This window comes from Myotis davidii, unplaced genomic scaffold (genome assembly GCF_000327345.1).
Source record: "Myotis davidii unplaced genomic scaffold, ASM32734v1 scaffold323, whole genome shotgun sequence".
Classification (NCBI taxonomy): Eukaryota; Metazoa; Chordata; class Mammalia; order Chiroptera; family Vespertilionidae; genus Myotis; species Myotis davidii.
The window spans coordinates 2,436,810-2,450,675 of NW_006295491.1; the positions used below are offsets into that span (position 1 = coordinate 2,436,810).

General features: G+C 46.0%; 1 protein-coding gene across 2 annotated transcripts in view; it reads left to right on the top strand.

Annotated features, from left to right (window-relative positions):
- GATB (glutamyl-tRNA(Gln) amidotransferase, subunit B) overlaps positions 1-8,402 on the top strand; it is a 73,858-nt gene extending 65,456 nt beyond the window's left edge. For both annotated transcript variants that reach the window (XM_006770121.1, XM_015568059.1), the window contains 2 exons: positions 6,258-6,392; positions 7,688-8,402. In XM_006770121.1, coding sequence (XP_006770184.1) covers positions 6,258-6,392; positions 7,688-7,816 — 264 coding nt within the window. In that variant the 3' untranslated portion in view covers positions 7,817-8,402. The remainder of the gene's footprint in view (positions 1-6,257; positions 6,393-7,687) is intronic.
- The last annotated feature ends 5,464 nt before the right edge of the window (positions 8,403-13,866 follow it).

Consider the following 13,866-nt stretch of genomic DNA (forward strand, 5'->3'; position numbering starts at 1 on the left):
TGAATTGTGTGCTGCATAAGGAAATCTTCCTTATTTATCATTGTCTTGGTGGTTTTGCTTTATTTTACTTGTTTTCTGAATTTCTGGTGAAAAAAAAATATTTGTTTTTTATGAAGAAGCCATCCTTCTGGTATATATGCATGGGAATGGTATTCATCTAGTACTAATGGTAGTTATTTCAAGGTGCTAGAATTTGAAAATCTCTATATTTTCCTGTATTACCTAAACTTTTTTTTATTTCTATAGCTTTATAATATAGTTTGAAATTGGGGAATGTGATGTCTCTGGTTTTGTTCCTTTTTTCTTAGGATTGCTTTGGCTATTAGAGTCTTTGGTGGTACCATACAAATTTCAGGAATTTTTGTTCTATTTCTGTGAAAAATGCTGTTGGGATTTGGATAAGGATTAAATTGACTGTAGATTCCTTTAGGTAACATGGACATTTTAACAATGTTAATTTTTCTAGTCCATAAACACGGAATATCTTTCCATTTCCTTTGTTTCTTCATTTCTTTCAGAATTGTATTGCAGTTTTCAGTGTAGAGGTCTTCTACATCCTTGGTTAAGCTATTCCTAGGTATCTTATTCTTTTTGTAGTGATGGTAAATGGGATTTTTTCCTTATTTCTCTTTCTGATAGTTCGTTGTTAGTAGAGACAAATGCAACAGATTTTTGCATATTGATTTTGTATCCTGCAACTCTACTGAGTTTATTTCTTCTAATAGTTTTCTGATAGTCTATAGGTTTATCCACATATAAAATCATGCCATCCACAAATAATGATACTCTTACTTTTTCCCCAGTTTGGATCCCTTTTGTTTGTTCTTGCCTAATTGCTCTGGCGAGGACTTCCAGTACTATGTGAATAGAAGTGGCAAGAGTGGGCATCCTTGTCTTGTTCCTGATCCTAGAGGGAAAGTGTTCAGCTCTTCGCTGTTGTCATGTGGCCTATATTGTGTTGTGTTGCGGTACTTTCCTTCTAAACCCATTTTGAGAGTTTTGTCATAAATGGATGTTGTATCTTGTCGGGTGCTTTTCATGTCTGTTGAGATTATCAAGATTGTTAACCTTCATTTTGTCATTTCCTTGTGTCTACTTTAAACAAAATTCAACAAAAACCTTTGTGCTAGATAGTGTTACATGTCATGCATACAAATGATTTTATGTTTTTTATCTCCTTTTAGTATTTTGGTTCTTTCCATGTTTTTCTATGCCCTGCTTTTCTTAGGTTTGTGCTGATGTTTGTTCCTTTTAGAAGGATGATCTTTCACAATACTTGCCTCTGACCAGAGGGAATGCCCCTCACTATACCTGTCACAGCCCCTCCCTTACACCTCCCCTCAATAGGTCTTTCCTCCACTTTCTGACCCTGGAAGCCCCCAGGATAGGTGAAGGGCCTGCCTGCTTTCCTTCCAGATACCTTAAAACAAGCTTTAGCTAGAGAAACACCTGGGTAGTAGGTAAGAGAATGTGTGAATTCAGTCACCAGGGAACTGAGGGCCGAGTTTCTGTCCCCATTTCAGAGCTGGCTCAGTGGTCGTGGTGTGATTGGGGTTCCCAGTTTGTATTACCCAATATTTTGGTGGGAATTTATTAGTACAGAGGACCAGCATGGCACTGGGAACTCCTTGTTCTGTATGTGTGCCTTGAGTGGGCAGCAGCTGCATGCCTGGCCAAAAAACATTGCACTTTGATAGCACTTCCCAGGGCGGTAATTAAACACAGACAAAAGCTGAGGATTTATGCTGCACCATGAGGCTGGCAACTACAGAGGCCATTACATTTGCTGCAAGAGGGCCAGGGAAGGAAGCCTGTGGCCCTTCAATGGCTCCCACCCTGCTGGGTTCCAGCAAGGAGTGCACAGTCTGTCTTAAATAGGAATGAGCAGAAGTTTGGACCAGTGGAGTCTACAGTGTCAGCCCAGGGGGCTGGAGCAGGGCTACAATGGCCACTGACTAATGAGGGAAGTTAATAAGCTGATGTGTTCTCACTCCATGAGTAGAGACACTCCAGTCACCAGGCTCCCCTTTGTTCCTGAAGGCCCCTGAAATGTGTTTCTCTCGTGTCCCTTCTTTGTACCCCACCTCACCCTTCTTTCTCAGGGAGCAGCCAGTCTCTGTATTTGAAAGCATCAGTCCTTGTGTTGTCCTGCTTTTCCTCTGAATGGTGCGGTTTGGCAATGATCCCTGAGCTGCTCCACATTGCCTCTATTCTGGTGACTTGGGCTCAAGCAAATCCCACCAGTGTTAGAGCCTGTCGGTCCCAGCCGTGTGAGGTGCCAGGCCTAGGCTGACAACCTGGTCGACTTGCTCAGATCTGTGTGGCCCCTGAGACTGGCAGGTGTGCCTGCCGCAAAGCCATAAGCTTCCCCGCCTCCTTTCCTAGAAGGGTTGCTGCATAGATTCTTTATAAGAGAGTCCTCACAGGTGATTTTTGCTTTGAGCCAGAGATCTGGAGTCTCTTGAGATCTTCACTCTTTTTTTCCTGAATGTTGGACAATTTTAACTGAGAACTTCTTTTAGGAAACTATTGTCATGGACAAAATAAACACTGGTCAAAGTCTAAGTACCTACCAGTAGGGGATAATTATGATAAATATATTTGATGGATATTAGCTTTTCATTACTTATAAGGAAGCACTTCTGCAATATATGAAACAAAAATAGGCCACAAATTGTATATACATTATGGTCACAATTATGTTACAAAACAGAAAGACAAAAATGGGAAGGGAAAACTCCAAAATACTAACCTTGTTTATCCTGAGGGAATGGGAATACAGGTGATTTCTTTTTATCTTTTCTATTTTCCCTTATTTTCTACAGTGATTGTGTATTAACTTTTATAATTAGAAACAATGGTTTTCATTGGATTTTATTGGGGTGACATCTATAATAAAAGGGTAATATGCTAATTAGACTGGACAGCCAAACGACCTTACGGGTGTCATTCTGGTGAAGCCGCAGCGGCAGGGGCTGAGGCAGAGGCAGTAAGTGGTGATCAGGCAGGCAGGCGAGCAGTTAGGGGCGATCAGGCAGGTGAGTGGTTAGGGGGGCAATGAGGCAGTTGAGCAGTTAGGGGTGATCAGGCCAGCAGGCAGGCCAGCAGTTAGGAGCCAGCGGTCCCAGATTGTTAGAGGGATGTCTGACTGCCAGTTCAGACATCCCACAAGGCGTCCTGGATTGTGAGAGGGTGCAGGCCAGGCTGAGGGACTCCCCTCCCTCCCCCCGCACAAATTTCATGCACCCAGCCTCTAGTCTATATATATAAAAGGCTGATATGCAAAGTGTCCCCTCAGGAGTTCAACTGGGAGACTGATCACTTGCTATGATGTGCACTGACCACCAGGGGATGGCGTGGAACAAAAGGAGGCCCTGGCCAGCAGCCGGAAGGCCCCAATCAGCCCTGATCGCCGGTCAGGCCTAGGGACCATTCCCGTGCACGAATTTCATGCACCAGGTTGGTTAATAAAGTTGTATAGATTTCAGGTGCACAGTTCTATAATACATCATCTTTATATTGTATGTTCATCACCCTAAGTCAAGTCTCCTTTCTTCACCATTTATCCCCCCTTCCCTCTGGTAATCACTATACTGTTGTCTGCATCTATGAGTTGGCAAATGTGTTTTATTATTCAGTAGCTTGTCTCTTTGTTCTGTTGATGGCTTCCTTCTACACAAAAACTTTTTAGTTTATGTTGTCCCATTTGTTTTTCTTTTCTTTTGTTTCCCTTGCCTGAGAAGACATATCTAAACAAATATTGCTAAGAGTAATGTCAAAGGATTTACTGCCTGTGTTTTCCTCCAGGAGCTCTATGGTCTCAGGTCTTACACCCAAGTCCCAGTCCATTCTGAGTTCACTCCTGTATATAGAGTAAGAATGTGGTCCAGTCTCACTTCCCTGATAAGTATCTGTCCAGCTTTCTCAACACACCATCCACCTAAGAGACTGTCTTTACCCCACTGTACACCCTTGCCTCCTGTTAGAGGTCAGTTGACGATATAGATATGGGCTTACCTCTGGGCTCTCCACTCTGCCCCATTGATCCGTACATCTGTCCCTATACCAGCACCACACTGCCTTGACCACCGTAGCCCCAAAGTCAGGTAATATGTTGCCTCCAACTTTGTTCTTTCTCAAGATTGCTTTGACGTTGACCCCTTTGAGTACAAGTTGCTTTAGCAGGGTTCTGGTACCAGCCGGGTCTGCCTTTCAAGTGTATCATTTGTGGAGCTGGTTGGGTGGTGCTCTGGTGTGGTCTGAAGTCAACCACTGGGTGTGTTGGTTCTGGAGCCTCTTGGGAGGGGCCCTGGTGCAGGCCAAGGTCAGCCAATGCTTCTGCCAGGCTTGGGGCTACAAAGTGATCTGTGGTTGGCCGCCTGCGCTGGGCTTGGATGCTCTGCTGCAACCCAGCCTGGCTGCCACTGTGCTGGGCTGAGCCCTTTGGTGGGCACCACCGTGTGAGCCTAGGCCACCACCACTTGTGTTGGGCATGTGGCTGCTTAGTTGAGACTATGTTCCAAGCCAAACTGGCCACGGCCTATACCAGGCTTGGGGGCCACCTGACAGGAGTTACAATGCAAGTTGAGACTAGTCGTTATTTGTGCCAGGCTTGGAGCCACTTATCAAGAGGTACAGAGTATGCCAGGTTGGCTTCTGCTTGTTTGGGGTTTGTGGACCTTTGAGATATTTTAGGAAAGTCCATAGCATGAGCCAAGGCAGGCCACTTGTGTGGAGGAACCACTAGAAGTGGCTCAAGTCGGGCAAGCAAGTTGGGCGGGAGGACATAACACCAGGGCAGGGTGAAATGGTGGTAGCCAGTTTGATGGAGAACTCAGATTTGGCACCCACCTGTGCCAGGCTGGCAGGATGGGAGAAGAGCTCAACAAAGGAGCAGCGGCTTTTGCCAGCACTTCTGTCTTCAGAGAGAGCTGCCGTCAGCCCTGAAGCCAATCAGTTTAACTCCTCACCCTATGTCCCTGGTGCTTTTCTAGCTGCTGCCACTGTGCTGGGCGCCCAGAGCAAGTGAGTTTGGAAGCAAGCAAGTCTGTGCGTGGACCCTCAAAAGAGGAATGCTGGGTCTCCAGCAGCCTTCCGTCTCACTCCCATGCAATCCCTGCTGGTTTTTCACAGCCAGATGTTGTGGGGACTTCTCTTCCCAGCACTGGTGCCCTGGGCTGAGACCCCGGTGCTCTTCAGGGGGGCCTCTGTAGCAGAGATAATCTTCCTGATTCTTAATCTCCACACCATGGATATGGGGACCTGGCCATTCCACCTCTCCACCCCTCCTGCCATTCTCAACGCAGCCTCCTCTTTACAGGACTTCTGTTAACCTTGTCCTCAGGTGGTTTTCAGTGATAATTGTTCTAGAATTTAGTTGTAATTTTTTTGTGGGCGTGGTAGAAGGCAAGCACAGCTGTTACCTACTCTGCCTCTTGACCGAAGTCCTACAGGCTAATTACTGACCAGCTATTTTTCTGGGAGGGATGGTTCATCCTTGGCCCAAGTTCATCCTTGGTCTTAGGGGTGCTCAATGCTAACTGTAGGCCAAGATTAAGGAGATGCTGCATGAGGCACACGGGACACCGCCCCTTCCAGCTCACACTAGAAAAATGAGAGGAATGAGGAAAACTGCCCCCAGAAATGCCTTTTTAAAAAATATTTTCCTTTTCCAACTTTGATAAGTAGAAAAATACAAACATTAACTATTGATCATCCTAGTCAGATTTGGGGCCAGGTCCCTATGGATTATTATTTCTGTTTTTAGTTATTTTTCATTTTGTATCTTCATCATGGGGCCACTTTCTTGCTGCCCTAAAATTATGTTCCTGAGCCGGCTGGGTTTTCTGAACCTCATCTAAGAGCAGTGGCTAACTCCTGCCGCCTGTGAGGCGCCATCCGTCACCACACTGATTTCAGTTAATTAATTCATTGGGACAGGAGACAGCTGGGCCTGGTCCTCCTGCTCCTGTCAGCAGGAGCCTGTGAGTAACCATCCCACACCTCATCTAACCCCTCCCTGCTGGTGGCTGAGTCAGCTGGTGGGGAGTACCTCTCTGCAGTGCGGCCTCCTGCTCTGCTTCCAGGGAGCAGCTCAGCATGGGGAGACTCCGGGTGTGTCTGCATTCGCCGTAGAGCAGCTTCCTCCCAGATGCGTCAGGAGAGGCAGGTCACCGTGTGGGCCACACCTGCAACTGGGAATTCATTGCATCTGCTTGCTGACTTCTCTTCCCTCTCTCCCTGCTTCTGGCCTGCAGGTGTTTGAGGAGCTATGGAGGAGCGGAGGGAAGACTCCAGCACAGATAGTTTCAGAAAAGAGGCTTGAACTGATGCAGGATCAAGAGGCCCTGGAACAGCTCTGCCAGGCCACAATGGAGGAACATCCTCAAGTGGTAATTACCACCCAAGGGTGAGGAGGATCTTAGGTGCATGCACGCTGGAGGGAGGGGCCAGCCTGAGGACACAGCCAAGAGCCTGTCCACAGCTCCCTGTAACAGCAACCCAGACGTGCTTCCTAGTAACGGCTGATCCAGTTTTATCAGTAATTCCCTAAGTATTTATGTCAGTTTTTAGCTCAAGGGATGAGCTAAAGGTCAAGGGATGAAAGTAGGTGAATATTAGAAAAATACAGCTTTTCCCATGGAAAAGGAAGATCCACCCTGCAGTTTAATTTCATGGCCTTTCAGTTGAAAGGGTAGTTCTCAGACTCACTACCCAAGTTTTGACCTCCTGGGCACACGGTCCTCCCAGGCATGTGGCTTCTGAACATGCTGTGCCCGCCCTGCTTCATGAGGAGGTCCTCAGTAATACACCAGCAGGGGCGGCTGCAGAGGGGAAGGATGCTAGGAAAACACGTTAGCTTCATGCCATTAACAGGTGGAAAGAAAAGCAGAAAAAATTATTTGTAAATTATGGAGCAAATCCTTAACAGGAGCATAGCTGAAAACCAAGTCATTTTGTGTTCTGAGCATGGAACAAAATAGAAAAGCTACAATGAGTAGCATCCCTCCCTCCCCAAATCTAGAGATTTTTCACTGGGGAAAAAGTGACTAGTACCTCTTTCAGAATAATAACCTACCCATCAGCTTGCCAGGGACACTCAGCTCTGGAAAGTGCTCTTGACAAGGAAAATGAGCCTGCACTGGGACTTGGGAACCTCTGTCCTCCTGCCTTAGCCATAGTGACCTATAAGTTACACTTCTCGTTTCAGACTCATTCCACAGCACTGAGTGCACATACTCACGGGCTTTATTGCCCATCCAGGCGCTGCAGAGCAGGAGGGCGGAGCCAGTGGCCCTGGCACCACAGTGCAGTGCCCTCTCCCCCACATCCACATGCTCGGGGAGAGTCGCCATTCCATGGTTTTATTTCCTAATAAACAGGAGTTGAAGCCTTCTGGGGAGGAGGAGACCTGCATGTCACTGCCTGCTGACCTCCACTGGAGGCCCTGAGAGGTGCCTCGCCCTGGTCAGTATGACGCAGCACAGTCCTCTGTCCCGACCAGTTGGGAGACAGAGTGGCAGGATCTCCGACAGGAGCCTAGAAAATGCCTGAGAGCTTCACACACCCCCTTTCCTTCTCTCATACCAAAAGAAACAATTTAAATTTCAGTAAATATAAACCTTAATTTAGGATTTTTAGGTGTGGGTCCATATTTTCTCCTCTAAAACAATTTCTGTCTTGAAAGGTAATGGATCTGAAGAAGGGAAACCCCAGAGCTATAAATAAACTGATCGGCTTGGTCCGAAAAGCGACTCTCAGCCGAGCAGACCCGACTGTGATAAAGGAGATGCTGGAGAAGCAGCTGTCATCGTGAGATATTTCGGTTCCTCTGCCTGAGGGAGATAGTGGAGCCATACACAGAACCGGAGCCTCGAAACCCAACGTCCGTGAGTGAGCTCGACGTGCTGGCATCTCCCAATCCCTGGGCCTCGGGGGCCACCTCCACAGGCCAGCAGCCTCACCTGTTTGCATCATTGACATCAGAACGGCTCTGTCATAGCTGCAAAGGTGGTTAAGAACTAGCACATTCTAGTGCTTAATAATTCTGAACTAAATGAGACATGCTGTTTCTGATACTGTTACCTTTCTAAGAAAAAGTTTGTTCATTACGCAGTTCTTTCAACAAATATTTCTGAGCACATCATAAGGGCCAGCAGTGATCGAAAGAGACCAGAATCTGGGTGCAGTATTTTAGACCTAAAACAAGGGTGATGAAGAGGAAAGAGGAAGACGGCAAGATAAATCTATTGACAGTGTAGACAGTGTGTTTAGATTGGTCTTTGTGAGGGCAGGGAAGGAGAATGTTAGTCACCCATCCACTGAGTAGAAGTGTTGCCCGTTCAACGCCCTAGGAAGCCATGCTCTGAGAATAAATGGATTTTTTTCTTTTTGGTAAAATAGACAACAGAAGTTTTCAAATAAATTTAATGAATAAAATATGTACTGAAATATCACATTAAAAATTAACATACACTTTAAAGATTGCGCAGTTGACAATTCCCCTGCCCCCTCAGGCCAAAAGAGATAAAAAGAGAAATAATAAGTTGTAACATTAAATTGATCTGTTTTGCCTGGAAAGAATAAGATTATAAACTGACAAATCAAAATTTTGACCTTTAATGGTAATTGTGGTGCCGTTAACAGCATCTCCGTGAAGTCGGGTGCCTTTGCCGCTGTTCTCATGACAGTAATACTATTTCTGTCCATCGCACTGGGATGCCCCTTTATCCATTTTATTGCCTTTTTACCTCTGACTCACAATGCTTAAAGACCAGTTTTGTAAGTGGTGGTTTTTAAAAGCACATGTCAAATTGTGATATAAATGAGAGAGGGAACATTTTGGAAGCCCTACTTTTACACTGAATTCTTTAGCCTACGAAGAAAAGTATAAACATTTCCAGCATGAATGGTGCTCTTGTGGCAACTGGAGAAAAGTGGACCTTCCCCCGTCACCAGTTTAGCAGTGAATGTCACAGAGGCAGGACTTCCTAACTAGGTAATGAGAGAAGCATCCCTCTGGCTGATTTAGAATTAGAATATGTTACACCACCCAGGAAGCCATGTGCCCCACATTCTGTCCCAATACTGACAACCACTGGGCCTAAAAGTAAAATATTACCACTGAACCTCTTTTCAAGAGAGAAAGGCAAGTCCATTCTCTCTCACCTCACAAGTCTCGGAATTAATTACAAACAGGCAAGGGCAGTGTGATGTTGGAATCTGGCCGGATCATTATTTTGCAAAGTTCTGGCTTCTTAGTCATCAAACTTTACAGAATGCACTGGAGGAGCTTTTCAAACCATTGGAAATCAAGGGCTGGCTTAAACTGTTACGTCAAGTGTACACTGTATTATGGACTGGCCATTCCCAGAGAAACATGCCGTTGTCAACTCACTCGAGCTTCACCAAGCTGACTGTGGTCCAACTCTGATGGTTGCTGCGGTACTGAAATCCTAAAAATCAGACTGTTATGTGGTTATAACTGCTTATGAGAAAAAGAAAAATCCAACCACAGCTCAGATATCTTACTTGGAACCGACTAGATATTTGGAAGATACGTTCACATAGTACCCTAAGAAATCCACGAAGTCTGGCTCTGCTCATAATAGGCCTCAGAAAAATACAATCTTAAATACAATACTTCTTTGCAAGGGTATGATTTAGTCTGTTTGTTTGCTATTTAGGGGCAAATCTCATTAAAATGTATAAGTTGGCGGATTCCAATGACAGATGGCAATGGCTTCACCTGTGGCACCGTAGGTGAAGCCATTGCCATCTGTCATTGGAATCCACACACCTGTAAGCTGGGAGGGGAATGTGCTGGAAAACAGGCTGTCCCCCAGGTCAGCCTGGCCAGGCGCAGGCTGTGTGCTGTGCTGTGTGAGGAGGTTGCTTGGTTGGCTATGGTGGGAGGGGAGGAACGTCAGCCTCAGGACTCACCGTGCTTCCTGGCACGGAATAAGCACTTAGGAAAAGTTCATTAATCTATAAAATGAAATAAATTTGTTGTGGGGCCCCTTTGTATGAGGAGTTGCTGCCTACTTTGTTGGATCTCTTTGTCTAGGAAGGAGCTTCCTGTCTGCAGGCCTGTGCATCAAGGGGAACCGCTCCTACCTGTCAAGGTGCAGGTAGCCCAGGAAAAAGCATGTTGATCATTATTTATGCCAAGTTAAGGATGTGTTACCTGAGCTTCACACACTGCCCATCTTTTTTGTAAATATCGCTAACCTTTACAATCAGAAGGTTGTAAGAAGGCCATGAAATTTTTGAAAGTAACACATCCTCCTGGAGCTTTGAGTTCGCTGGTTAATTCAATGTACAGCTTATGGCCACCACCCACAATTTGTTGTTTTTCATTTCTGTTGCATTTAGCGCATCATTCAAGGATTCTGCATGGTGACTATTTTGGAAAAGAACACTAAATTTCTCTGAAAGGCCATGTTACTTACTCATTACAGAAGCCGCGTGGAAATGGCCGCCATGCTTCTTCAGCAGATTGGAGACAAATGCACCCAGGGATTGTTTGAGAGCTGACCCCCGATTGTGAGATGCAATGCATCTGACTGAAATCCAATCTCACTGCCTGCCTTCATCAAACAACTTAGCAGAAATCAATTAAGTAACATTGTCAGTACCAAATTCCCTCTTTTAAAATGTCTCCAGGGAAAAAAGGGACTAGTTATAGGTGGGCCTTGTGTAGACTTGTGCCAGTGAAAAGTCAGCTGATGTGCTAAGCAGCACAGACTTCTGCAGTCTCAGCTCCACAAAATTTATAATCTGGCCTAAGAGCTTCCATCACTCTTGTCAGGCTCTGCAGTGACATAGGAAACCTACGTGCCCCCAGAGGTGCCTAAAGGACATACTGAACTTGTGCTGGCAGAACCTACGAGCAGCCTTGCTACTTGTGAGTGACAGCGAGTTAGGTCAGCTCACATGTAAAACAGGAACAAAACTCACAATGACCCAACAGGACAGGAAGGGTCAGTCCTGCCTAAAATCATTCATTTCAGATCCCAAGAGCAGAAGCTGCAGAACTGAAGGCTTCCTCCCACCGCGTGCCTGTGCTCCCTACAGGACTTCACTGAAACTCTTTCACTCAAGCCCGTTTATCCAGTTAATGAGCTGCCTGGGTAATCAGTCCTCAGAACAAGTAATGGCCCAATAAATGCTGGGACGTGGAGAGGATTTACTGAGGCAAAATTATCCTGAAAACAACGCTTCATCTTCCAGGCACTCTTTCTTTAAAAAGCATTAGGTTTATGATGGTCATTCAAACAAAAAAAAAAGTCGACTCCATTCTCTTTTAAGTATTTCCTCAATGATGTGATATAAGGATGGAGTGTAAACTGGCTTGACAGTGTTCTGTTTTAAGCTGCTATTTGGTGGGGAATTGGTGTTGTGTGATTTATAGAATGATGGCAGCAGCAGGAAGGGGCCTGAGAATATCTACTTAGCACTTAAAGCTGATGTGGCATCAGTGACCAGAGGACCGCTGTTTCCAGGAAGAGCCAGTACTGCAAAGCCACAGATTACACTGGCCTGGGCCGAGGACTGGAAGGGGCACACTCAGTAGTAGCCTTCCGACACTAAGCTGTTTCATAAACATCGCAAGCATGCCTGCCAGTTCAGTAAACACAGGGCAGGCAGTTAGCAATTACATTGAACTGCCCTCAAATGAGAACTGCAGGGGATGCTGTGGACATTTAACATCACACCAGTGACATGCATCACCCCGGCGGGGGCAGCCCTTCCCTCATGAAAGCAACTTAGACACACTGGTCCGGTTCAGAATGCATCGCAAACCCCACACGGGTCTGGAAACCAGCCCACACACCACTGCAACCAAGCTGATCTGATGCAGAGACCTCTGAAACCAGGCGCAGTCGGGCACCAGGGGCTGCCAGATGGGACAGGCAACGGAGTACTCGCATACCCTGCTTCCAGACTGTTCCTAATGGGACGCCCTCCTGACAACCATGTTACCACAGTGGCAGCCACTTGCTATGGAGGAGGCATCCTGAGGGCCCCTGGACACACTGAACGCATCCTCTCTCCAGGTGACAGACAACAGTGCCAGCCCCAAAACAGCAAAGCAATTTCCAGAGTAAAGGGTGGGCAAAAGTGGGTTTACAGTTGTGAGTACATGAAACAGGGTTTATTCTTCAGTTATTAATTTTTGTTATTTGTATAATAATATAAAAGTACTTTTGCCCACCTCTGTAATACTAAGAGAAATGGGGACAATTTTATAATTCCTCTGAATACCAGGAGAAGGAAGAATCCATTGATAAAGAAAATCCCACCACTAATTGGTTACTCTGGCATCATGGCTGACAACTTCTTGGCTAAGAAATTATCATTTTCCCCCTCCCCCCAAATTGTATTTGAGCTAGACTCAACTTGAAATTTCTTTGTTTAAAAATTTAAGAACATTTCCTTGGCCGTTTTGAAAAATCAGTTTTAAATATCTCCTTGCTCTCATATACTCTATACCACAAAACTCACTTCATCTGAACTGAACCCCAGACCCTAAATATGAGGGGAGGTTAATGTTCTGATGTTCCAGGAACCCCTGACCGGCCTTCGCCAGCCTGGGCCATCAGGCCAGACACCATGACGCCAGCCTCAGGGCTTCCCCCAAGGCTCTGCCCACCTCTCCCGCAAGTAGCGCAGCATCGGACGTGCCAGCCTGTCCACATGGAAAAGTATCTCTACTCCTGGGCCACGTTTTAGAGCACATGAGATATCTTTAATTTTTCCCCAAAACTTATTACAGAAATATTTCTATGTGACCAGAATATTTTACTTCATTACCAGGATTGTTCCCAGCCTCCCCCACCTCCTGCACAGTATCTTCATATCTACCAGACCAGTGTTCATTCCTCCAACCCCCTAGGGTATGGTCTTCTACTTACAGCCTCAGTTCTTCAGTTTTCCCCTGCACATCCACACCTTCTGTAAACCATCCTTACTAACCATCCTGACTGTTCCACTCAACCAAATGGGTTTTCTGGTTTTCCAGAACGTATTTCCAGGTCAGTTTTCTGAATTAATGGTGTAAAACCCTGGACAAAATACTCTGCAGTGGATTCAGATACATGAACCAGTTTCCAATGTCAAACAGAGAGGTTAATGTGAATTTGCTACCAGCACCCAACCACTGGAGTTAATGTTCCTGCCTCTCACTCCGGACACTGGTCATCTCTCTCTCCTGTAAAGTAAGTCTACTTCAGTACTTATTTAATAAATATTAAGAGCCCACACCACCACCAGGTAATGGGGAGAAACATAAACCAAGCCTAAAAGCTTAAAGAATAGTTTCCAGATGTGACTTCAGCATTTTATGTACCTAGGAAGTCCAAACTGGAAGACAAACACTTGTGCAAAACAAAGGGAGAGGATAATAACTTACAGCTTACATTCCATCTTTCTGCTCTCTTTCTCTATCCCTTTTCCAGTGGAGACTTAGTTGTGCAAATGCAAGCAGGCGCCGGGAAGCCCACTACAGGCCAGTCTGCTGGGCCACGTGGGTTCTGACTGCTGTACCACAGCTGGGCAAACCATTTTTCAAGCCAGACAAATTTCAAGTTGGAAATGTTCAATGAATCAGTGTCTTTGGTTTCTTGCTTAGACTCGGAAACACTGCGAGGTTGGCCCCTAAAAGCCGCTCTCAGTTCACCGCTGCATCAAGGTCCCTAGACCACAATGGGTGGCCTCTGCTCTGCAGGGCCTCAGGTACAGTTGCTTCTTCCACTCCCCTCCTGACCCAGAAGCTGATAAAAACCAAACCAGTGCTCCTGAGGCACAGCCACCAGACCTGTGCCTGCCCACTACCCTGTCGCCTCCCCTCTCCCCTCCCCCCAA